Source organism: Lynx rufus, unplaced genomic scaffold (assembly GCF_022079265.1).
Source record: "Lynx rufus isolate CCGP_SWC_20201006 ecotype Redwood Valley unplaced genomic scaffold, mLynRuf1.p SCAF_11, whole genome shotgun sequence".
NCBI lineage: Eukaryota > Metazoa > Chordata > Mammalia > Carnivora > Felidae > Lynx > Lynx rufus.
This window is the reverse complement of record NW_025814825.1, coordinates 53,609,982-53,636,896: the sequence shown is the minus strand read 5'-3', so window position 1 is coordinate 53,636,896 and position 26,915 is coordinate 53,609,982. Positions and strand designations below refer to the sequence as shown.

The 26,915-nt window shown below is 34.6% G+C and overlaps 1 protein-coding gene across 2 annotated transcripts in view; it reads right to left on the bottom strand.

Annotated features, from left to right (window-relative positions):
- Window positions 1-26,915, bottom strand: part of ATRNL1 (attractin like 1) — a 779,266-nt gene that overhangs the window by 400,872 nt on the left and 351,479 nt on the right. For both annotated transcript variants that reach the window (XM_047073493.1, XM_047073492.1), the window contains one exon: window positions 6,095-6,173. In XM_047073493.1, the coding sequence (XP_046929449.1) occupies window positions 6,095-6,173 (79 nt within the window). The remainder of the gene's footprint in view (window positions 1-6,094; window positions 6,174-26,915) is intronic.

Below are 26,915 nucleotides of genomic sequence, written 5' to 3'. Positions count from 1 at the left end.
ACTTGATTAAAAATCATAGCTCTTTCATTTACTAGTTATAAGCTTTGATAATAGTACCCAACTCCCTTCAAATTCCTTATACAGCTAAGGGGGAAATAATATATATCTTGTAACGGGAGGATTAAATACTATTTTTGTTAAATGCCCAATTCCAAAATGTTAGATTGTGCCCTCTACTTCCTGAAATTTATATATTTGTTTCCGTACAATTATGAAATAAAATCATCATTCTTTTTACCAAATACCAATCCCACAACCTGGAGACAATCTTGGCAATTCTCTCAAAATCTCTATGAACTCAATGCATGTGTGTGTGTTTGTGTGTGTGTGATTTGAAATAGGAACATTATAAAACTATATTAGCATTTCCTAGTGAATAGCATATTCTTAAAATCTGTAGCTTTTCAAGAACTGTGACGGTTCTTGTTGGTTTACTGCTATATTCCTCTAAAAATGTGTTTGGAACAAGAGTTGTTGATTCAATAAATATTTGTTGAATGAAGGAATGAGGTTTGATTTTAAACACATACCTATCTACCTCCTTCTTAGTTTTCAGTTACATAATATCCCATTATTAGAAAATAGAATTATTTCAAGAAGCTTTTTGAATGACATGAAATTGTTGATATACAAAAAACTCTCTATAAATATTTTTGTATGAATATAATTTGAAAAAGTAGGCAGGCTTATATTTTTAGAATATATTTCTATAAATCTATTTAACAAATAGAGCTAACAAATAGATCTGACTTAACAAGTCAAGAGTTTTTCCTTTAATTTTGAAAGGTAATACCCAAAATAAAAATTATGTATTTTTGTTTGCCCAGTAAAACCCCCACTTGTTTTGAAAACAAATCAACATTTAACTTTGGAGAATTATTTCTTTCTCTCTCTCTCTCTCTCTCTCTCTCAGTCCATGTGAATTTTGTGACATTAAACCCACCCCTCAAAAAAAAAAAAACAAAAAAAAACACCCCTCAGCTCCAGGGTGAGTGTTTGTACTGGGAACAGGGTTGCCAGATTGAGCAAATAAAAACATAGAATGTTCAGTTAAATTTGAATTTTAGAAGAACAATGAATTTTTTTTAGTATAAAATCACATACCTATACATATACATTGGAGACATATATAAACAGATACAAGTGTGTATATTAGATGTATAAGATTTTATGATGAATTAGATTAAAATTTATTGACAGAAATTCAATATTCTTGGCCATTTCTTAATCTGCATAAATAACTGAGTCTAAATTAGAGATAATAACATATAACAAATAAAAATGATAATTTTAGGCAATTTTTGTATTGCATTAATAAATGTATTGTACAATGCTAAAATTTTTTATCTTTTTTTTTAGAAATTAACTCTATGTACAGTTCTGCAACAGTTTACACTTAGTTCCATTACTAATCCCACTTCCAGAAAACTGTTTAATATACCATATCTCCCCCGATGGATGGCACCACACCAAAGTGAAGTGTTCCTTTGAAATTGTGAGATTGTGTACATATATGTGTATCTTACTGAAAATTTGAAAACTATGAATTCCCTAAAAAATAGGGTCTATGACCTTTTCTTTATATCAGCAGTATTTATCAATCTGTCTGGAATATTGCAAGAGATTAATACATCTTTGCTGAACTGAACAAAATGAAAGCACTGTATCTACAATAAGACTTTTGGCAACAGGTATACAGGGCATGAATCAGTTAACTTTCAAGTCCTAGGCTCCCATACATATCTGACTTCTCAACTCAAGTTATTTTTATGCAGACTTAGGCTAATTTTTAAACTACGACAATATAAATAGGCATGATGAACATCTGTAATTTCTAGTCTTGTAGGATCAAGTAGAAAAAATTAAAACACAGGAACCATTATATTTTGAAATTCAAAAAGAGAAAATGATGAGAAAAAATAAGTTAACGCCAAGGCCATTAAATGAAAAGAAAGACATTTATTTGAGTGCATGATTTATGTTTTAAAAAAAAACCTTGCTTTTTTGATAAAAGAATATGTTTTATGGAATCTTTATCTAGATATTAAAATGTCTAACATTATATAAAATACAGATTCTTAAAGTACTAACAAATTCTATAAGAAGTAACATATATAACCTAATCAATTAATTTTAATTTCCCCACCCAAAATAACATTTTCTCATTACTCTCCACGTAAACTCAGTTAAGTATAACTTAATGATATTATTATTTCTTCTATTTTTGTGCCCCAAAACAATTAGATATTGAAGGAAAGACAATGCATTTACCTCTAGAAAAGTAGTTTGTTACTCAGAGGTACTAGAATCCCACTTCTAGGTTTTAGTTTATTTTTAACTCAAATTTCAGGTTTATAATGCTAAATTCAAATCTAGGTTTTATGCAGTATGATGAAATGTGAAAGAAAGTAGTACATCATGAACACAAGGTCAGTCACTCAGTGGACAATGTCTTATCCTAGGCAATGTTTTTTTATTGATTTTTAAGCATTAGAAGAGCATATTTGACTATGAAAGATAAGCAAATAATGTGGTAAAGCTCCATATCAATATATCTTTAAAACTTTTAAAGAGCTATAAGTTTAAGAGAATTAAAGAAGGAAAGGTTTTTTAAAAAAAGAAGGAAAAGTTGCTGATACAGGAAATATCACTCAAATACACAGACCTACCTGTAATGTGAAGTTGATTAGAATTAACTTTACATTTGCCTATGGGATCTATTATTCTATGGATTTTACAGTTAGACTTTAACTGAGGCAAACTACAATTAAGCTACTCACAATACGTTGGAAAAAATGTTTCCAACTGAAAAAAATTATTGTGAATATTAAGATATGCAAGATATTTTCACTCATGTTAATCAAATATAAGATTAAATATCTTCTCTTTTTTTTAACATTTTTTTTAACGTTTATTTATTTTTGAGACGGAGAGAGACAGAGCATGAACGGGGGAGCGTCAGAGGGAGAGGGAGACACAGAATCTGAAACAGGCTCCAGGCTCTGAGCTGTCAGCACAGAGCCCGATGCGGGGCTTGAACTCACAGACTACAAGATCATGACCTGAGCTGAAGTCGGAAGCTTAACTGACAGAGCCACCCAGGCACCCCAAGATTAAATATCTTCAATGCAAGGAGTAATTATAATGTTTTGACAGGTTTCTGCCTTATGATACCTATTAAATACTCAAATTTCACTTTAAAAATGAAGATTATTAAGCATAGCAATATTTCAAGAGACTCCATTTAAAATATACTTGTTCCTAATAAATATTTATATAATGTAATGATAATTTATCTAAAACTGAATGTACCATTGAAACTAAATGTTTCAATACCTCTGTAATAAGCATAAGCTATAAAAAACTGAACTCATCCTTCTACTGTATTGTAACATTGACACGGATCAATATCCACTTATTTTTTCTATTCATTAACATGACACCCACCCACATAAAAATGTTCATATCCTTAATAAGGTTATCATAGAAATGAATGTGAAGTTGTTAAATGAAAAGTTAAATTAAAATGAAGTCCTTTGTAGTTGTGTTTTTGTGTTTTTTAGAGTCCCTGAATTGTCAGGAGTATTATTCAAAAAGTATTACATTAATAATAAGTTTCTGTTATTGAAATTATACCACAAAAACAGTATAGATGTGTTTATGAGAAGCCAAAGCTTCAAATTGTTTTTTTTTTAAAAGCAACATGTCAGGTTGAATTAAACTATATTAAAATAATCCAACGATACTTTGTTTTATTTTTATTTTTGATTTTTTTTAATGTTCATTTATTTTGGGGAGACAGCATGACCAGGGGAGGGGCATAGTGAGAGGGAGACAGAGAACCCAAAGAAGGCCCTTAATTGTCAGTGCAAAGCCCAACAAGGGCTTGAGCCCACGAACCATAAGATCATGACCTGAGCCGAAGCTGGATGCTCAACTGACTGCGCCACCCAGGTGCCCCAAATATTTTCATTTTAAACCACTACTAATATTTTGAAAGGCAAGTAGTGTATAATTCCTCTAACAATATCACAGAAATATTCAGAAGAGAGACTCCTTCAAATAATTTTCATTTACTGTTACAAATAAATTGTCATTGCACTAATTAATCATAGTCCTCTGAGGCTTACAACAGTTGATATCTTAATGTTTCAGAGAAAGTGACATATCCACATACAGGAAACATACTGGGGTCTTTCCCTTTTGAGATGATTAGAATTAACCTAATAGTTAAAACTGAATAAAGAGAGGATCAAATAAAAATACATTTTTAACTTCATCCAAATAAAGTCTATAAATGGGGTTAGAATAGTAGTTACAACTAGTGCAGTTAAAAGTCTTTGGGCCTCTAAGACCAAAATGACAACCTTCTAATAATATAAAATTATTATCTAATAACAGATCTGTTAGTCATCACAATGATATCTTTGTGCATCAACATGTAAATGGTTTCTAAGACATTTAGAATTCTCTATTTAAAGGATCTAATAAGAATTAAATTTGAGAAAATACCTCAATACTTTTAACATATGATATTGTAAACATCACATGACATCTCAACAAGATGAATCTTGTATCTTGGTAGAGGCAGCAATTAAATTATTATTATAAGACTCACTACCCAGATGAGTTCTAGAAAAAGGGGTATTATATTGAGGGAATATCAAGAGGACAGGATAATATTAAGAAGGACAGATGAGAACTGGCCCAGTGATTTCTAATCTTCCTATTTCTCCCTTGTTCTTTCCATGTGTAATATATATTCTGAAAGATATTGACTGAGGGTTGATGGGGGGGGTGGGGAAGAGGGGAGGGTGGGTGATGGGTATTGAGGAGGACACCTGTTGGGATGAGCACTGGGTGTTGTATGGAAACCAATTTGACAATAAATTTCACATTAAAAAAATTAAAAATAAAGAAAAATAAAATTAAAAAAAAAAGATCCTTTTCAACTGGGTTACTTTTATCGTAGGGTCATGCCAAGTATGTTCTCATTGATGTTGCCTTGACCATTTACAGAAAATCAGAGAGACAGAAATGAACAGATGTAGAATTTATTTCTGGGAAGAGGGTTATCAAGTTTGCAAACATATTATAGTTAGGTTCTGAATTTTAATGGATGTTTGAAAACTAAGGAATAATTAAGAAGAATTCATGGCATTGACTAATTATATAACTTAGAGTATTCTGGATTAGCTTCAAATCTTCACATATATTATTTTGTATGTGGGGAAAAGATGGTAAGCAATTATACCACTGTATTATATTATTGCACAAAATTATACATATAAAAATATACTGACAAATGCAACAAGTACAGCACTAATAAAGCTAACAACAGCATACCCATATTAATACTAATAGACTATAACACTAATAGAAAAAGAAACTTGCTTTTTCATTATATAAGTGTAAAACAATAAACCTATTTCACATTTATGCTCCTCAGATTACTATATTTCTTTGTTTCTTTCAACTAATATACACAAAGATAAAAAAACTGTCTAATATATTTGTATCATTAGTTGTTCTGCAAGAGCATTACTGTTTTTATTGATTTTAGGATTACAGGGAACACATATGATTAATTCTGACACAGAAAGTATCAAATTGAGGTACACTTCAAACATACTAGAATTATGAGATAATCATGAAATAGTAAAGATTTGATTCCTTAAAAAAATATATAGGAGATAAAAACCAAAAATATTTATCACTGAGAATTTTCTTTTAAATTGCACCAGAGATCCTTCTAAAAGTAAACAGTTTTTATAACTACTTAAAGAAACTGCAAATTGCTTAATCAATAGTATTTATATATATATATATATATATATATATATATATATTCAATATGAATTCTAACACTATTTACAATAACTGTTTATAACTAACCAATATTTCTACAGAGACTGACTTAAATTGAGAGTGGTAAAGTTTGCTGTAAAGCTTAAAAATTGTAGATTGATTTGTTCAATCTTAGTAAGCAAAGCTGATTTGAAACTCTGTATTTAAGAGGCATGTACTAATTAAGTCACAGTGATTCACATTTACTCAAATCTTTAAACCAAAGATAAGGTAACATTACTGGTACCTCTCTCCGTCGAGAAGCCCAACATGTTTGTTTGATCTTCCATACCACTGCAGCCACCAGCAATAAGGATAAAAAACAACTGGAAAATAAAATACAAATAATTTTTGCTTAAAGCATTAGAAACATGTAATGAAATACAAAAGAATACACAGAGAATTTAAAAGTAAATAGAACTAACCACTCCACGTTGGTAAATAAAGCAAAAGTGGATAAATTAGCAATGTTTAAAATGCTCTCAAGTAAAATCAAAGCATACAGTAATTATTTATATTCCTTGTTATACAGTGTAGTCAATCTAAGATTTTTTCTGACAGAAGGAGTATAAATTTATAACTGTTAGTCTTGTGAAGCAACAGAAATCAATTTAAAATTGCTATTGAGTCATAAAAGCTGGCAACTTTATAAATTTACATTTCAAACAGGTTCATTCACTTTATCTGTATTAGCAACTATTTTCGATATGAGCATATTCCAGTGGTTTTCAATTGAAGACAATTTTGCTCCCTGTTTACCCCTAGGGCAATCTGGCAATGTCCGGAGACATGTGATAATCACAACATTGATAGGGGTACAACTTGGCATCAGACAAGTAGAGATTTGAATCTGAATACTGCTAAACACCCTGCAATGCACAGAACTGTCTCCAACAGCAAGGAGTTATCCAGTCCAAGTTGTCAGTAGTGCTGAACTTGAGAAACTCTGGCCCATGCTAATGTTTACACTAAGAAATAATTCAGTCACAGTGTTTATACGTATGGCTTATACATATTAGGTACAATATAGCCATAAGCTATGAAAATGTGGGATACTTTGTTAACAGTGGTTTGAGACTGGCAAATCTCAAAATAACAGAATTATGTGAGTCTGATTAATCGGTTCCAACCATGTAGCACTGTTTTGTCTCCCTTTGCTCTGTGATCGAACATTATGCTGTGAAAACACCCAGAGATGAGTAGACCTGGACCACTACAAATTCACTGGTTACAGGTCACTACAAAAAACCTTATCTTCATCCTTAATTGATAATCCTTGTATTCTTCAACTGATTCACTCATAAACTGTGTAAATCTTAACATTTTCTACTTTTGTTAATTCCATAATATATTTTTTTCTCCCTGTTTCACTTGAAGAGAAGATCTTAGAATATTCCTAAAGGATGATAACAAAGGCAATTCTAGCACCTATCCTTTGAGTGCTGAACACATTTCTGATACTGTGCTAAATACATCACATTGATGCTTGGATTTAGTTTTATAAGAACACTTCTGGATGGAATATATGATTCCTATTTTTAAAAAGAAAACCCCAATGCTCAGAAAGTTCAAAATAAATTACTTATAGTCCCAAAGGAAATAAGTGGTAGAGTCAAAATTCAAATCCACCTATGTACGCCTCAGACTCTCTCCTCCCCATCTGTTAAGGAACTCTGATCTTGTACACAATCTCATAAGAGTTGTATTTCTATTTCCATTCTCTAATCTGTTATCCAGTATCAAATAAAGTGGATAAAAAAAGAAAAAGAGAAAAAAGCCTGTGATCCTAACCTTTTTAACCACTGAAGTGCCTTTTGGTCTTAGTAATTATCTTGTCCCTAATATTTATACCCTCTGTTTCATCTTAATTTTAATTTCCACAAGTGCACAAGTCTCATATCTCCTGAAAAAAAAAAAAAACAACTACCCTATTTATTGACCCTGTCATTTCCTCTAGTTTATTATGTGATCAAGGTAGCCACCTCTATGTCAATTTCTTTATAACCTAGTCTTATTTAACTCCTTGTAATCTGACATCTGCCTTATATACTAATAAAGTTGTTACTATTAATAATGATTAATGTTTATAAAATAGTCAACATTCTAAAGAATACTTTCCTCAAGGTGGCTTTCTAAAAATGAAATAAATAAACTGGTCTTTTCTCTATTAACTGACTTTCACTTCTCAATTGACAACACTAGCCACCCTTTCTTTAAAACTTGTTCTTAATACTTTATTTTCTGTTTTAAAGTTTTTATTTAAATTCCAGTTCCTTAACATACAGTGTAATATTAGTTTCAGGTGTACAATTTATTGATTCAGTACTTACATACAACAGCCGGTGCTCATCACAAGTGCCCTCCTTCATACCCATCACCTATTTAACCCACCCACCCCCACCCCCCTCCCCTCTGGTAACGCTCAGTTTGTTCTCCATAGTAAAGTCTGTTTCTTGGTTTGCCTGTCTCTTTTTTCCCCTATGATTATTTGTTTTGTTTCTTAAATTCCACATGAGAGAAATCATATGGTATTTGTCTTTCTCTGAGTTATTTCCTTAGCATAATACTCTCTTGCTCCCTATATATACTTACACAACATCTTATTTATCCATTCATCTACTTGATGGAAATTCGGGCTCTTTCCATAATTTGGCTATTGTAAATAATGCTGCTACAAATATTGGGGTGCATACATGTCTTCAAATTAGTATTTTTGTATTCTTTGGGCAAATACCTAGTAATGCAATTGCTGGATCACGGGGCAGTTCTATTTTCAACTTCCAGTTTGCATTCCCATCAACAGCGTAAGAGGATTCCCCTTTCTCCACATCCTCACCAACATCTATTATTTCTTATGTTGTTAATTTTAACTATCCTGACTGGTATGAGGGGGTATTTTGTTGTAGTTTTGATTTGTATTTCCCTGATGATGATCATGTTAAGCATCTTTTCATGTGTCTGTTGGCCATGTGTATATCTTCTTTAGAATGTCTATTCATGTCTTCCCATTTTTAATTAGATGTGTTTTTTGGATATTGAATTCTATCAGATCTTTATATATTTTAGATACTCTTTTCCAGATATGTCATTTGCAAATATCTTTTCCCATTCCATAGGTTGCCTTTTAGTTTTATTGATTGTTTCCTTCACTGCACAGAAGCTTCTTATTTTGATAAAGTCCCAACAGTTTATTTTTGCCTTTGTTTCCCTTTCCTAAGGAGACATATCTAATAAGAAATTGCTGGGGTGCCTGGGTGGCGCAGTCGGTTGAGCGTCCGACTTCAGCCAGGTCACGATCTCGCGGCCGACTTCAGCCAGGTCACGATCTCGCGGTCCGTGAGTTCGAGCCCCGCGTCAGGTTCTGGGCTGATGGCTCAGAGCCTGGAGCCTGTTTCCGATTCTGTGTCTCCCTCTCTCTCTGCCTCTCCCCCGTTCATGCTCTCTCTCTGTCCCCAAAAAAATAAATAAACGTTGAAAAAAAAGAAATTGCTATAGCCAATGTCAAAGAGGTTACTGCTGTGTCATCCTCTAGAACTTTTATGGTTTCCTGTCTCACATTTAGATCTTTCATCCATTTCAAATTTATATTTGTGTTTGTGTGTGAAAGTGGTTCAGTTTCATTTTTCTGCCTGTTGCTGTCCACTTTTCCCAACACTATTTGTTGAAGAGACTCTTTTTTTTCCCCTCAGATATTCTTTCCTCCTTTGTCAAAGATTAATTGACCATAAAGTTGCAAGTTGATTTTTGGATTTTCTATTCTGTTCCATTGATCTATGTGTCTGTTTTTGTCGCAATACCGTACTATCTTGATCAAACTAGAGCGCTGTAATATAACTTGAATTCCAGAATTGTGATGCCTACAGCTTTGCTTTTCCTTTTCAAGGTTGCTTTGGCTATTCGGGGTCTTTTGTGCTTCCACACAAATTTCAGGATTGTTGTTCTAACTTCGCGAAAAATGCTGTTGGTATTTTGATAGGGATTGCATTAAATATATAGATTGCTTTGGGTAATATAGCCATTTTAACAATATTTGTTCTTCTAATCCATGAGCATGGAATGTTTTCAATTTCTTTGTGTCAACTTAAATTTCTTTCATCAGTGTTTTATAGTTTTCAGAGTATAGGTTTATTACCTCTTTAATTAGGTTTATTCCTAGATATCCTATGATTTTTGATGCAATTGTAAGTAGGATTGATTCCTTCATTTCTCTTTCTGCTGCTTTATTACTGGTATATAGAAATACAACAGATTTCTGCATGTTGATTTTGTATCCTGCAATTTCACTGAATTTATCAGTTCTAGCAATTTTTTGGTGGGGACCTTCAGTTTTTCTACATACAGTATCATGTCATCTGCAAATAGTGAAAGTTTTAATTCTTCCTTGTTGATTAGGATGCTTTTTATTTCTTTTTGTTGTCTGACTGCTGTGGCTAGGACTTACAGTACTATGTTGGATAAAAATGGCGAGAGTCGCTATCTTTGTCTTGTTCCTGACCTTCATGGAAGAACTCTCAATATTTCCTTGTTGAGGATGATATTAGCTGTGGGCTTTTTATATGTGGCCTTTATTATGTTGAGGTGTGTTCTCTTTAGCCCTACTTTGTTGAAGGATTTCATCAAGAATGGATGCTGTATTTTGTGAAATGCTTTGTCTGCATATTGAAAGGATCATACAGGGTTCTTATCCTTTCTTTTATCAATGCGTTGTATCACACTGATTGATTTGCAAATATCGAACCACCCTTGCAGCCCAGGAATAAATCCTGCTTGATGGTGGCGAATGATTCTTTTAATACACTGTTGGATTCGGTTTGGTAGCATTTTATTGAGAATTTCTGCATCCATTTCATCGGGGATATTAGCCTGTAATTTTATTTTTTAATGGAATCTTTGTCTGGTTTTATATCAAGATAATGTTGGCTTCATAGAATGAATTTGGAAGTTTTCCTTTCTTTTCTATTTTTTGGACTAGTTTGAGAAGAATAGGTATGAGCTCTTCTTTAAATGTTTGGTAAAATTTGCCTGTGAAGCCATCTGGCCTTGACTTTTGTTTGTTGGGAGAGATTTAATTCGATTTTTTTTTTTTTTTTTTTTTTTTTTGCTGGTTATTGGTCTGTTCAAGTTTTCTATTTCTTCCTGTTTCAATTTTGGTAGTTTATATGTTTCTAGGAATTTATTCTTTTTCTCCGGGTTGTCCAATTTTTTGGCATATAATTTTTCACAATATTCTCTCATAATTGTTTGTATTTCTGTGGTGTTGTTTGTTATTTCTCCTGTCTCATTTGTGAGTTTATTTATTTGGGTCTTTTTTCTTTTTGATAAATCTTGCTAGGGGGTTATCAATTTTATTAATTTTTTTGAAGAAATTATCTTATTGGTTTCCCTTCATCCTTCCTGACATAGTACAGGGTCAGTGAAAGTTGGCTGCATTCCAGGTTTCCTCTTTTAAATTATGGACATTCCCTAAAAGCCAGTTTACATCATGCTGTTGTTACCTTCTCTTGCTCTCAGAAAGCGCAAGCTCAGTTATCCTCATGGCCTCAGCTATAACCTTAATTGGAATGATTTCCAAACCTTTATCATTAGACCTGCCCAAATGAAAGCATCTTGTCACTAAAGGTGAACTAACAGATTTATTTCAGATGCCCTCCCAGGAAAGAAATTCCCAGCAAACTCTGTAATCCAGCCCCTAATCACTCATCAAAGCTGAGAAGCTGCTGACTCACAAGCATTCTATTTTTAGCTAGCTCAAACTAGAAAAATGTTCTTCTATTAAGCTCTTTCTAACTTTTATCAATCAATGCTGCTTCTGCCTTCTGGGTTATATGTTAAAACTTCTTTATATATTTGAAGAAGCCTACAGGATTCCTTCTAGTTCACTAGTTCTCAGTCAGAAAAGTTTTGTACTCCAGAAGATATTTGGTAGTGTCTGGAGACATTTTGGTTTCACCAATTGGTGGACATCTAGTGGGATGCTGGTAAATGCCTTACAAAACACAAGTCGCCCCCCCTCCCCCATAACAAAGATTTTCCCATCTTAATATTCCAATAGTGCCATGAAACCCTGTTCTAGTCTGAATTATTGCCATTGTTGTATCCCAGATTAACACTGTAACTGTTAAAATGTGGTAGTAAAAAGTAAAGACTAAGAATCCATTTATCTGAATTTGAGTCCTTTAACATGAGATATATCACCTCCAATATACTGTGCCCAATCTGAACTCATGAATAAAATTCATAATAATAAAAGACACAAACATCCATTGAGTAATATGTACCAAGTACAGTTATGTGTTTTACATGGATTATTTAATTACCACAATCACACATGATATACCACGTATACTGTTATGAACTTATTTAAAGATAAGAGAGCTAAGTCATAGAGACTCTAAATAAGTTGCCTAAGTTACAAAAGTCTTAAATTGCAAGTTCTCCCTTTATCCCAACTTCTTTTGATTCACCATTTCTTTTCAGCTAAAATGTAAAAACACATTTAACTTCAGAATCCCTGTGCCAAGGGGCGTCTGGGTGGCTCAGTCAGTTAAGCCTCCAACTTTGGATCAGATCCTAATCTCACAGCTCAGCCTCTGAGTTCGAGCCCCGCCTCAGGCTCTGTACTGACAGGTCAGAGCCTGGAAACTGCTTAGGATTCTGAGTCTCTGTCTCTCTTTGCACACCCCCACTCCCACCCCCATCCCACTCACACTCTGTGTGTCTCTCTCTCTCTCGAAAATAAACATGAAAAAGTAATAAAACCAAGATGATGTCAACAAATAGGCAAAACAATAAAGTTTTAACAAAATTTTAATAATCTCCAATAAATATTAGAAACCTAGTGAAATATACCTCAGTTCCTGGCCTATAGTAGTTGTCATTAAGTTTTTGTTAAATGAATGAAATTCATTCTTCAATAGATTGAAAAATCTGTAATTGTTTCTGATATTAGATGTCCTATTTGGCATTTTAATCCCTATAGCAAGGAAATATTTACAAATATGTTTTTATTTCTAATAAACCAAACTGCAAATAAAAGTTATAGTCCCTTTTTTAAGGGACCATAAAAACAAAGATTCTTGACAGATTTACCCCGCATTGTTGAAAACTCATTCTTTTGTGACTATCAGAAAACCCTAGTCCATACTGACAATCCTGGAAACCTTTAGAATGACAAAATTTCCATCAATCTTCATTACTTGATAGAGCAGTGCCCTGCACACCACCCTGTTCTTTCCACTGGTTTCCTTGTGCCCAATGGATGCTCAGTGAGTGAGAAATAGACTTTTATTAAATCAAGTGACTAAGATTTCTGGGTTTATCTGGTCTAATTAGCTTTTCCCTAATATATCTTTTAACTCAAAGGTCTTAATGGGTAACATCAAGTATTAGCATCCCTTAATCTACTATGTGGCACTTTGGCCAGAGAAAAACTAGTTTCACTGCTTTCTTTCACATCTTCTTTTTTCTTTCATATTATACAATAGCTCATATTGCTCCTTAGTATAGACATGGGTTGGGGGGGCACGCAGGAATAATTGGGCATTCACTTCTTAATAAAGTCTGCTGTATAATAAGGCAAGAAGATCTGAAAGGTTCAACACCCTTTAGTAAAATCCTAATGGAAATAGAAAAAAAAAAACAGAAATGAAAAGAAATATAAAAAGGCAAGTACATGAGCTACAGGAATAAAAAAGAGAAGCGTAGGAACTTATGGAGAAATATTTCAATAATTTGATTTTAACCTTCATAAAATGGTCATTATGGAAAGGATTCTTAATATGAAAAACCATGGAACTCATTAGGTATTCTCATTTAGTGAAAATTAAAAAGAATTCAATAAATGTAACACAGTGTGGTATAAGGTTATATTGTAAAGCAGGTTTCTAGTGACAAAGAAATATCCTCTGGTGGTAATCTAGTTGGCCAAATGCAAAAAGAGATAATATTGTCACTATTTTATAGCAATTTGAGGTTAATTGATCATAAAATTCAAGTCTTAAATACATATTTTAAAAGATGGTATGGGCATATTAATCTTTTATTCCACTGAAAAATGCTACAAACTAGGGAATTGTTTTGAAATATAGAAACATATTATTTTAAAAAGTAATTTACCTCCTAATAACTGCTATTCCAGATATCTTTCAAGGGTTTTAAAAATACCTTCCTAACACTTGAAAGATGTTTCTTCTTATCAACTAAAATATTAACAAAGTAAATTGCTAACTTAGAATGCAATAAAAACTCCATATTTAAAAAATTATTTGTTTTAGTTATTAGATTGGCAAAGATGAAAAATCAACAAGGTCTAGTGGGTAAAGGTGGAAAAACAATGTGTTCATTGCAATAAATTGTTACGAATTTTCTGAGGATTGTTAAGCAAGAGTTAATTATACCTTAGGATGCATTGTCAGCTAAGATGATTTCAAAGGCAAGAGACAGAAATCTAACACAAAATGGTATAAACAATATCAGGACTAAATGGATTTTATACTTCCTGCTATGAAAATAAATTGTGTTCTCCCAAAATTCCTATGCTGAAGTCCAACATCCAATGTGACTATATTTTAGAGATAAGTAATTTAGGAGGTAATCAGGTTAAATGAGGTCATTAGGGTAGGGTCCTGATTCAACAGTATTTTGTTTTCAATTTTCTTTAAATTAAAAAAAAAAATGATGCTTATTTATTTATTTATTTTATTTTTTAAAAGAAAGAGAGAAAGCAAGCCAGGGAGGGGCAGAGAAAGAAAGGGAGAGAGAAATCCCAAGCATGTTCCATGCTGTCAGCCCAGAGCCCCCATGCAGGGCTTGAAGAAACGAACTGTGAGATCATGACCTGAGCAGAAATTGAGTTGAATGGTCAACCAACTGAGCCACCCAGGTGCCCCAGGATTAGTGTTCTTATAAGAAGATACCCAGAGAGCTTGCTGTTTCCTTTTTTTGTTCTTCTCTTCTCTTTTCTTTTCCTTTTCTTTTATCTTTCTCTCTCCCCCTCTCTCTCTTCCTCCTTCTCACCCCCCTCCCAGCCTTCCTCTCCTTCTTCTTCCATTGTGCACACACTGAAGAAAGGCCATGTGAGCACACAGTGAGAAAGTGGCCATTGGTAAGCCAAGAGGAAGCCTACCTACATCAGAAACCAACCACTGCAGCACCCTGATCTTGGACTCCTCAGCCCCCCGGACTGTGAGATAATAAATTTCTGTGGTTTAAGTCACTAGTCTGTGTAGTATTTTGTATGGCAGCATGCGCAGAGGCAGATTTGGGTACCAGGAAGTGGGTGCTGCTTGTAACAAATGTCTATAAATGTGGAAGCAGCCCTGGAACTGAGTAATGGGTAGAGGCTGGGGGAAATCTGAGGAGCATGCAAGAAAAAGCCTTGATTTCTATGAAGAGACTGTTGGAAGAAATGGATGATGTTAAAAGCAATTCTGGAGAGAGCTCAGAAAGAATCAAGTACAGCTAGGGAGAAGGTCTCTCTTCTTAGAGAATGCATAAATGATCACAAACAGAATGTTGATATACATACATACAGATGTTAAAGACCATTCTGGTAAAGTCTCAGATAGAAATAAGCAACATGTTAATAGGAACTGGAGGAAAGGCCATCCTTGTTATAAAATGGCAAAGAACTTAGCTGAATTGTGTTCCAGTGTTTTGTGGAAGGTAGAATTTACAAGCTATAAAACTGGACATCAGCAGAGAATACTTCTAAGCAGAGTACTGAAGACAGAGCTTTGGATCTCCTCATGGCTTATAGCTAAATGCAAGAAGAGAGATGAGTTGGAGAAGGAACTGTCTAGAAAAAAAGGAACAAGAACTTGGAGGTTTGGAAAATTCTCAGCTTAAACCATATTGCAAAATCTGAAAAATCATGTTCTGAAGATAACATTAAAGGGTGTAGCTGAGCAACCATTTATAAAAAAGAGATCATGGGTATGATTCAGGGACTTAATCAGCCATCTCAGCAGAACCAGGAATAGAGATGAGATTTTACCAGCAGAGACACTGTGAGTGTGAACTAAAGGGGGCAGAGAAAACAAAAGGGAATGAAAGAAGGGTGTCAGGCTTCTTGGATTCTACAGATTGGGACCATGTAGATATTTATTCAGTTGGGAATGTGCTTTACCCTTTAAGAAAAGGGAGTGATCCTAAAGTTAAGTAAGAGATCATCAGGGCAAGACTGGTTGGTTGTTCCTTAATTTTCAAGGGTGGGACCTCTGTGGGGACCAAGATGCCACCATCGAGGGATAAAGGGGGATAAAGCTGCAGCACAGTGCTGCAGGGGCAGGGCCACCTCACAATGCTAAGAAGGCAGGGCCACTCAGTAGAGCTGTGTGGTGACACTGCCACCCCAGTGTATCTGGACGAAGGGCACTGAACCAAAGAGAATTATTCTCAAATCTTTAACATTTGGTGGAATTTGCCTTGCTAGGTTTTAGACTTGCTTGGGACCAGTTCCCCCTTTCTTCTTCAGATATCTCCCTTAAGAATTGAGAATGCCGACCCAACCATGGTATTTTGGAATCATATAAATTGTCTGGTTTTACTGGTTCACAGGTAGAGAAAATATTGCCTCAGGATGAAATGTATCCTAAATCTCATCCATATCTGATATAGATGGTATTTACATGAGGCTTCAGACTTTAAAACTTTAGAGCTGATGTAGGAATGAGTTAAGGCTTTTGAGATTGTTGGGATGGAGTGGATGTATTTCGCATGCAAAAAGGACATGATTGTGGGAGGCCACAGGCAGAATATGACGGATGAATTGTATTCCTCCAAAATTCATATGTTGAAACCCTAAACCTGAAAGTGATTATATTTGAAAATAGGGACTTTGGGTGGTAACTGAGGTTAAATCAGGTCATAAGGGAGGAATTCTGAACCAACAGAATTAGTGTCCTTATAAAAAGAGACCCCAGAGAGCTGGCATTTTCTCTCCATCTCCTTGCATTGAGGAAAAGCGATGTGAACGCACAGCAAGAACACAGCTGTCTGCAAACCAAGAATTCTCACACCAGAAACCAACAATACTCGCACTCAAATCTTGGACTTCCCAGCCAGCAGGACTGTAGGATTTAAAAATTTCTGGTGTTAAAGCCACTCTGTCTGCGGTACGGCAGCCAAGCCGACTAAGCCACTCCTCAAGGTCAGAAGGAAAAAAATAACTGCCAGGTTTGGACTGATCGGCACGCTGGCTACATTGCTCTCTGATTCTCCAACTATACACTCTACTGTGCATCAGCTCTGGCCTCAGGCCCGTTTCCCTCTTAGGAACACAAACGGATGCAGGAATTCCAGGACTCCCATTACATACCATTCATTACACATGGCTACTCTTCACCTATCACATGCCTATTGAAGCTAGGCACTAACTGGCTTTAGGCCACCTGTGAAGCTAGTGAGGGATCAATCCCACTCAAATTCATTGCTGTATACCCATATGGAAGGAGTTAAATGAAGGCTGAGAAATAATCCATAAAATATACTTTAGATATCATTTATGTAAAACTCATAGGAAAATACCCAAATGAACTCCCTCCAAACTGCTAACAGATTTACAAATGTACAGAGTGTCTTTGATAAATCCTTCCTTGAAATAGTTTACATAAGGTAGGGAGAAACAACATCTCGTAAGGAAGATCCTCCTGTTACAAATAATCTACCTGGATAATACCTTAATCTCCCAAACTTACAACAGAAATTGATTAATGGTCAATGTATACAAATGCTCTTTTCTACACCCAATTTTTATTTAAAGCACACCTTAATGAAATCATGTGGTTAGGGTAAATGTTTTAATTATAAGATTTCCTTAATATTTCAAAAGTAGGAAATGCTTTTCTTAAAAAAAACTTTTCTAGACCATCAGTTCTAGTTTTCTAGAACATAGCATACACAGAAATATCACAAGCACACAGCTCAGTGAATTATCACAAAGGTAATATACCCATGTAACCAACATCCCATCCCAATAAAACAATAGTAATTTACCCATTCCTTCCTCCTCAAAGATAGCTCTCATGCTGATTTTTAATACCGTAGTTTGGTTCTACCTATTTCTGAACTTCATACAAATGAAATCCTACAGTATTTGTTCTTTTGTTTCTGGCTTCCTTTGTTCAACACTATTGTTTGGAGTGACATCTATATTGTTCTTGTAGGATTAGTTTGTTTTTTTTTTCTGTTACCCCGTATTTTTTCCTTTATACGGCTATATTCTCCATTCCATTATTTTTGGGTATTTGAGATATTCTCAGGTTTTGGCTATTTAAAACACACTGCTATAGCTATTTTTGCATGGCTTTTGATGGAATGGATTCCACTTCAGGGTGCAGTGTCAGCTTGTTTTCAGTTGTTGCCCCAGTTCCTAGCCTATCAAAAGTGTGGAGAGTGCCAGCACCCTCTCCAACATTTGGTTCTTGTTTTTGCTTTGCTTTGTTTTTTGTTTGTTTATTTGTTTGTTTTAGCCACTGTAATAGGTAAATGGGAAGTAGAATTATACTGTGGTTTTAATTTGTATTCCCTGATGAAAATTAGGTTGAGCAATAAACATTGGCATTCCTTGACTTGCTAACAAAACTTAAGAATGGTCCACTTCTGTCACAGCCCTCTCTACTTGCTGAGTTTGTATTCTACTGGGAATGTTGATACTCCCTATAACAATACTTTGTTTCAGCCCATCTGTAGGCTGTGGTTACAACGCACTGGAAGCTCAGAAGCATTTTCAGGGCTGTTTGAGTCTGTCCTTCAGGTTCAGTCTGGGGCCTAAACCCAGTTCTAACCACCAGCTCAGTCTCAGATTCTTTGGTATGCTAATTAGGATCATAGCCTCATAAGTCCCAGAAATTCATAAACAACTTAGGGGATGGCTTTTTTTTCTTTTCGTTATTTCCCAGATCCTTTCTGGTTCCCTGGGCTCCACTTTTTATCCTCTGCTCAGCAACTGCCCAGTTCTGTGATGGTGCCACATTCTGTGCTAGGAGGACAGAGAAAAGGAAAAAGCAATGGCGTTTGTCTTGGCCCTCTTGTAACCACAACTCTACCTTATATTAAGGAAGATTCCTCTCCCTCTGAGATTTGGCTCTTCCAGCTTCTCATTTCTAGCCAATTTTGCTGCAGCCAATGTTACTCCTGCAAGGCTGCTTGGGATCGGGGGTGAGTGAATTAAGGACAAAGAGGAAAAAATGGAAGGGGGTTCTCCACTACTCACTCTGAGCTTTAAGAGTTTCCTTTGCAGGGGCATCTGGGTGATTCAGTTCATTAAACATTGGACTCGTTTGACTTTGCTTCAGGTCATGATCTCACAGTTCTTGGGTTTGAGCCCACGTTGGGGCTGACAGCACAGAGCCTGCTTGGGATCCTCTTTCTCCCTCTCTCTCTGGCCCTCCACACCCCCTCTCAAAATAAATAAATAAACTTAAAAGAGTTTCCTTTTCTACACCATAACTCAGAACTAGGGGGTATTTCCAGAATGTTTCTTGTCTAGATCTCAGTAGTCACTCTGAGTTTTCAGTCTGCATTTAGTTTCAAGTCAGGGGATACCAAGGGAAAGTAACAGTAAATTCCCAAACAGTTCAGGGGCACTTTCAATTCTGGTCTTCTCTGATCTTCCTGCTGATACTTACTTTTCAGAATTATCAAATAGCTGCCCCTAGATTTTATCCAGGTTTTACAGTAGAAATCAGTGGGAGATTTAAAAAAACATGGATATTTACAGCCTTCAACTTAAAGTCACTAGCTATATTAGCCTTAACAAGAGAGTCAGCCTGTCCTTTGAATCTTTGAAGCCAGGCATTGATTAACTTATTCTTTCCAGCTATGAAAGTCCTAGATGGCATCTTCTACCAATCTAAGGCTGTTTCATCTACACTGAAAATCTGTCGTTTAGTGTAGCCATCTTTGTTACCTATCTTAGCTAGATCTTCTGGATAATTTGCTGCAGCGTCTAAATCATACTTAGTGGTGAAAGATTAAAAGCTTTTCCTCTAAAATCAGGAAGAAGATACCTGCTTCTGCCACTTCTATTCAATGTGGTAGTGGATAGAGCAATTGACAAGAAAAAGAAATAAAAGGCACCCAAATTGGAAAAGAAGAAGTAAAATTATATGTTTGCAAATAATAGGACCTTATATGTAGGAAACCCTAAAAGTTCCACAAACACAAAAAACTTAGAATTAATAAACAAATGCAGCAAAGTAGCAGGACACAAAGTCAACATAAAAATGTGCTGCAGTTCTATACACTAATTTCTGAAAAGAAATTAACTAAACACCTCCATTTACAATAGCATCAAAAAGGATAAAATACTTGGGAATTAATCAAGGAAGTGAAAGATGTACAATAAAAACTATAAAATATTGCTGAAAATATATTAAAGACAAGTAAATGGAAAGACATTTCACATTCATGGATTTGAAGACTCAATACCTTCAAGATGTTGACACTATCCAAAGCAATCTACACATACAATACAATCCCTATCAAAATCCCAACAACTTTTTTTTTCAGAAATGAAAAATTCATCCTAAAATTCATATGGAACCTCAAGGACCATAGATAGCAAAGAAAAAAATTGGCAAAAAGAAAAAAAAATCTTGAAAAAAGAACAAAGTTGGAGGAGTCATACTTCTTGACTTCAAAACTTACAACAAAACTATAATAATCAAACCAGTGTGGCACCAGCATAAACATAGACATGTAGGCCAATGGAATACAATAAAAAGCTCGGAAATAAACCTCCACATATCAGATAAAATACTCTTGTGACAAGAGCGCAAAGACCATTCTATGAAGATGGGACCATCTTTTCAACAAATAATGCTGAGAAAACTGCACTGAAATCAAATGCAAAAGACTAGTTAGACCCTTACCTAATACCAACACACACACACACAAAATGAATGCAAAATGCATCAATGACCTGAACACAATAGCTAAAACTATAAAACTCTTAGAAGAAAATATAGGACAAAAGCTGTAAGACATTGGTTTGGCAATGATTGGATATGACACCAAAGACATAGGCAACAATAGAAAAAATAGACAAAATGGACTTCATAATAAAAACTTCTATTCACCAACAGAACCTATCAATAGAGTGAAAAGCAAGATATGTAGTGGGAGGAAATAATTGAAAATCATGTATCTGATTAATTATCAGAGATTAATATCCAGGATGTATAAAGAGCTCCCACCATTCAAACAAACAACAGCAACAAAATAAACAAAACAAAGAACCTGATTCAAAAATGGGCAAAAGATTTGAACAGACAATTTTTTACAAAGAAGATATACAACTGGCAAGCACACAAAAGCATGCTAAACATTACTAATCATTAGGGAAATGCAAATCAAAACTGCAATAAGATACTACCTCACACACATTAGGATGGCTACCATCAAAAACGAACATAAAAAATTATAAGTGCTGGTAAGAATACAGAAAAATTGGAACCCCTGTGCACTGTTGGTAAGATTTTAAAATGGTACAACTGCTGTGGAAAACGGGAGGAAGGTTCCTCAAAAAATTAAAAACATAAAGGAACAGAAAGCAAGGTCTTGAGTACATGTTTGTACACTCATGATCATAGCAGCATTATTCACAATAGCTAAAAGACAGAAACAGCTCAAGCGTCCATCAACAGATGAATGGTATATACATACAATGGAATATTATTCAGCCTTGTAAAGGAAGGAAATTCTGATAGTTGTTACAATAGGGATGAATCTTGAGAACATAATGCTAAGAGAAATAAACCAGTATCAAAAAGATAAATACTACATGATACCACTTATATAATGTTATAATGTACTGGAGTAGTCAAAAATCACAGAGACAGAAGGCTAAATGCTAACTGTAAGGGGTTGAAGGAAAGGAGATGGGAAATTATTATTTAATGGCATAGAGTTTCAGTTTTGTAAGATAAAAAGAGTTCTGGAGATGGAAAATGGTGATAGCTGCATAATAATATGAATGTACTTATTATCACTAAACTGTTCACTTAAAAATGGTTAAGATGGCAAATTTTATGTGTATTTTATCCTAATAAAAAAATTGAGAGAAAAACAATAATTCTTAAGAAAAAAATAATAATTCTAGATTGTCTGCCCCTAAAACCGTAATATTAAAACGAAAAAAATAGGAAGACCAAGTTGACAAACATGTACAAGTAACAGAGTGAAATAGCACTAAATCTCACTTAATAATATGTAGATGGAACATGAACATTGAAAAAGAACATATGGGAAAAAATACTAAGTTTTATTCTAATGGGCATCTATACTATACTGACTCCAATGATCTGAAAAACTCCATTATTATCAAGCAGGTGGAACATTTACAAATGTTGATCGTATCTTTGAAAACAGAAAAAAATTGAAGAAATACAGAAGTATCATAAAGGTCTTTCACTGACTGAAGAAAAGCCAGTAAAAAAGACACACTGAAAAAATCCTACACATTTGGAAATTCAAAGACAGACTTCTAAATAATTCATGTGGAAATCATAAAAGAAATTAGAAAATACTTTGAATTACAGTTAATAAAAGTGCTATATATTAAACTCCATGGAATGCAGCTGAAACAGAATATTTTTAAAAAGTGGTACACCTAAATGCATATATTAGAACCATATAACTAGAAATTAATAAGCTTGATTACATGTTTAAATAAAAAATTTGGAAAAATAATACAGCAACTCCATAAAAGTAGAAGAAACATAAGCAGAAAACAATGAAAATAATGAATTAGAAAACAATAAAACATGGAACGAAGCCATGAAATGTGGTTTTTAAAAGGACTCCCAACACTGTCAAAGTTCTAAATGGCTTATCAAGAAAAAAATGAAATGTAAAAAGAGGCAAAATTCACAATGAAAAGGGAGACATAATTCTAACATAAGTTCTGGAATATTAATATAGGAAAATATATGCCAATAAATTCTGAAAATAAAGTGGACAATTTCCTTAAACAAAATTATCAAGTACATCAAGAAAAAATAGAAAACCTGAGATGTAAATACTAATGAAATTTCATGAGAAACTGCAAAATCTAAAATTCAAAGCATACAAAAACAAATTTAAAAACCTTACCAAAATTCATATGGTTTTACAGGGCAGTTCTACCAAACCTTCAAGTAACAGACAAATCTATTGTGCCAACTGTTAAAATGTGCCTCACTGATCCCTGACTACCAAGAGCACAATTAATCAAAGGCGCCCACCATCCTTAGTCAAAGGCTGATACTGGGAGATGCAGAACTCCTCTGATGAGTGATTTGGCTTGCAGAGTGCACTGAAATCTCAGACTCTTTCACTCAACTACCTTTTCTTCCTGTTCCACTTCACAAAGGTCAGTTCAGCATTGTGGTCTAGAAGATCCGTCACCTTCTCCCCTGCTCTTTCCTCTGCAGGAGTTTCCCCTAATGCATTTACTGCATATTTAATCCCATCTTGGGTCTGCTTCTCTGAAGATTTATCTGGGTAATCAGGAGGTAAAAAGGGGATTTGGAACTGTCTCCCTCCTTCCTTGGCAAGCTAAAAGAACATCATCAATGTTAGTAGGGTGGTTGAAAGAATGCTTCCATTGCTAAAGCTTTCACCAGTGGGGATGTAGGGAAACATCTTCAAAAGAGTGTGGGTTGGCTGATTGCTGCTATGTTGTATTAATACGTGCAGTGTGATAATGAGAGACTGAAGGCCATTAACAAATATTAGTAACTAAATATAAAAGCTAGAGAGTTTCTTTTATAGCTTTAAATGAAGCCCTTTTCTTTGACATTGGAAAAGCCAATATGGATGATCAGTAGGATAATGATCTGGTTGTTAGAGTTGCAGAGCCCCAGAGATGATCGAATGTTCAGCCAGAACAGTTATCTCATGCAAAGACAAGGGCCATGGTTGGGAAAACCTAGCCCTTAAAATATGGGATAGGAATATTTAGAATGATATATCTAAATGAGGGCTTCTAAGGAAACTTCTGTTGTTCTACAAATCCCTTCCCTGGTAACAGAGACAATAACCACATCCCTACCAAGCTGCCATCCATCACCTCCTCTCCTGCTTGCCAGACAGATAACTAGAGTATAATGACAGCATAATACATCTTGGCCTGATAAGAAAGGGAAGGTATTATACACTTGAAAGAGCTATAAGAATAACCTAGAATGTACTGGCAGGAATGAGGGGAGCGTGATGGAACTGGATTTTGGTGGTGTCTAATCAAGAGAGATGGCAGGTAAGACTGGACAAGCAAGAATTCATGAATTTAGGGATATATTCTCAGGACCACAGGAGATATAATATCCCACTGAGGACTCTTGAGGATGGAGTGACTCTTAGAAGCCTGGAAAAAACAATGGCCAATTGAAAGTGTAATGCAAACACCTGAGTTGCCCAAGCAGATAGAAGGGAAAGGAACAAAGAAGTTGACAGAGGAAATGTTCTAGAATGGATATATTATGTAAGACCAGAAGAACTATTAGTAGACTGTGTTCCATAGGGCACACCACTCACCAAGACTATTACAGAAGGAATATAATGATGAGGGAACATCTGCTTCACTAAGAAGTTCAGTGGTGGCTTTCTTCTACAGACTAGAGCTGGCATCAGGAGAGGCAGTCTTGGGGTAGGCATTAAGTAATGGGAACCCAAAGTAAAAGGTACCAGGTGTCAGGGAATCCATGGCCCACAATTACCATAATGGTCAATAAGTCTGTTGGAGCAGCCAAGGGGGTTAGCCCACAAAGAGCTGGGAAGATGATTAAGAATGTATGGTATCCTCAGGGGAAAACTAGGTGGACAGCCAACACTGGTGCTATTTAACATTTAGTTTTATTTTAAGTAAGAATGAAGAAACAACAGGCTAAGAATTGTTGCCCCAATAGAAAAATCATGACCCTCTGCTCAGTTTCCAGATGAGCTAATTTACGAATCCAGAACCCCATGGAGAGAAGAGGTGGCTGGGTCCATAGAAGAAAGGACATCTTGAAACATCTTGAAAAGTGTATAAAATGATCCTCAAAGGGACCTTTGTATGATCTTTCTATTTGTGTATATTTGGGTATACAATTACATACAGGCATATATACATGGTTACATATATAATTCACAAGGAATAAACAGATATTTTGATTACTATCAGACATAGGTTGAGAGATGATACTCTAGATACTCAAGGACTAAAATGTCATGATGACCCCTTGTTAGATTTGGGGTGTCTTCAGAGGTCATGTAATAAATTCTGGCTAACTTCTGGCTCACAGTGGGCCAACTGTGTCTATGGATCCACCCAGTAATAATTTCCTCAGTTTTAAAATATATAATTAGAACACAGGTTACAGTAACCTCTACATTGTGTCCCTGGTCTGGGGGGTAGTATCTATCAGAGTGGGAAAGACTGAGTGGCAACCTTTAAAACTACCCTCCATCTGGTTAAGATGGTAAATCAATAGCATTATATCATCCCAGTGGGATAGTGAAAATACGTACCACCATTAAAATTCTAAATGGTACGGGGCAGTATATCAGTATATCTAAATGGTACAGGGGCCTACTATATCTCCATTGAATTTACCAGGCTTAACTTCTTTTACAATAAATCATTTAGACTTTTCAGATTCACAAAGACTTACTTTTCTCTTTCACATACCAGAAAAAAACATTTATTCTTAAAATAATGCCTTTCAGTTTTCTAATCCTTCATTATGTTATACTACAGACTCTCACAACAACAAAATCCTTTAATTCTATATAAGAAAGGACTGAGATTTCCACCTACTAACTAAGACCTACTTATGATAGTATAGAAAGCTAAGATCAGAGCCAGGCTATGCCTATAAATGATCTCCCTAGTACTTGCCCAATTATACTTACCATCAGAACTATGCCTAACATAAAGGTAAAAACTGACAGAGTTTGAGAACTGGCCTTCATAGAATCATGGCTAAACTGAAAAGCTGGCACATTCACCTCTGCTATTTCAGTAACTCAGTTAGAAACAGCAATAGCAATAACAGCGGCCTGATTGAAGATTGTCCAGAAATGCTGACCTGTTGAAAGCTCTCTTTTAAAATTTAGCAGTGGCTTTATTTAAAAAAAAAAAAAAAAAAAACCTTTAAAATATTCTGTCCATGTTTTTTCTTAACAATAAGATTTTAAAACTAATTTACATTTCACTACTGAAAGAAATTTAAATGACAAAAAAACACATCAAATATATTTTATCTCACACAACAGTTAGAATATTTTATTTCACTTTGCCCATGATGACAACATAATAAATAGGATCATCTCTAAGACATGGTACACATTAACACTAGCCTTATTTTACTTAATAAAAAGGCTATTGAACTTAAATATGCATACAAATTCAAAAGCTAAACCCTAAACACTTAAATAATTTACATATATATTCAACTTTGTGAATTTTTATACAGAGCTGAACTTTTCTGTATATTTCTATTCACGCCCTTCTGCATGGAAAAAGTTTTATTTTGATGCAGTAAATAATGCTTGTTTGATTATAACTTCTAATACTTTCCCAAAACACACTGTAACTTAGTTAATAGCCTTAAAATCCTTTTATACTCAGAAATACAAAGTCATAAAACATTAAATATATTTAAGACACTTTCTTATTTCATTTTTTAAGGGGAAAATTTTAAGTAGGCACACGTGTTAGTGATAAATATGTTTATACTGTTAAATTCTGGAAATTACAACTTTTAAAGGGACATAGACAAACATGATTGTTTTCAGGGCAAAGTGACCGATGTAGCAAAGGTTTTGACAACAGAACTGGATACATAGGGAATATGTAAATTGGAAAAAAGAGTTTAGAAAACTGAAGGGCTATAAATGCAGAAGAGAGATTAGACTTGCTATGTGTTGGACCGTATGTATGAATGAGAAGTGGTATTATGGGGAGACAGATTTCATCTCAATTACAAAGGACAATTAGTTATCTGAAGATAGAAAATGTTATCTCAGGAGATGATGCATTTTCGTCATTAAAGGCATTTGGGCATAAGCTGGATGAGGGGTTGGGCAAATTATGTCCGCAGGCA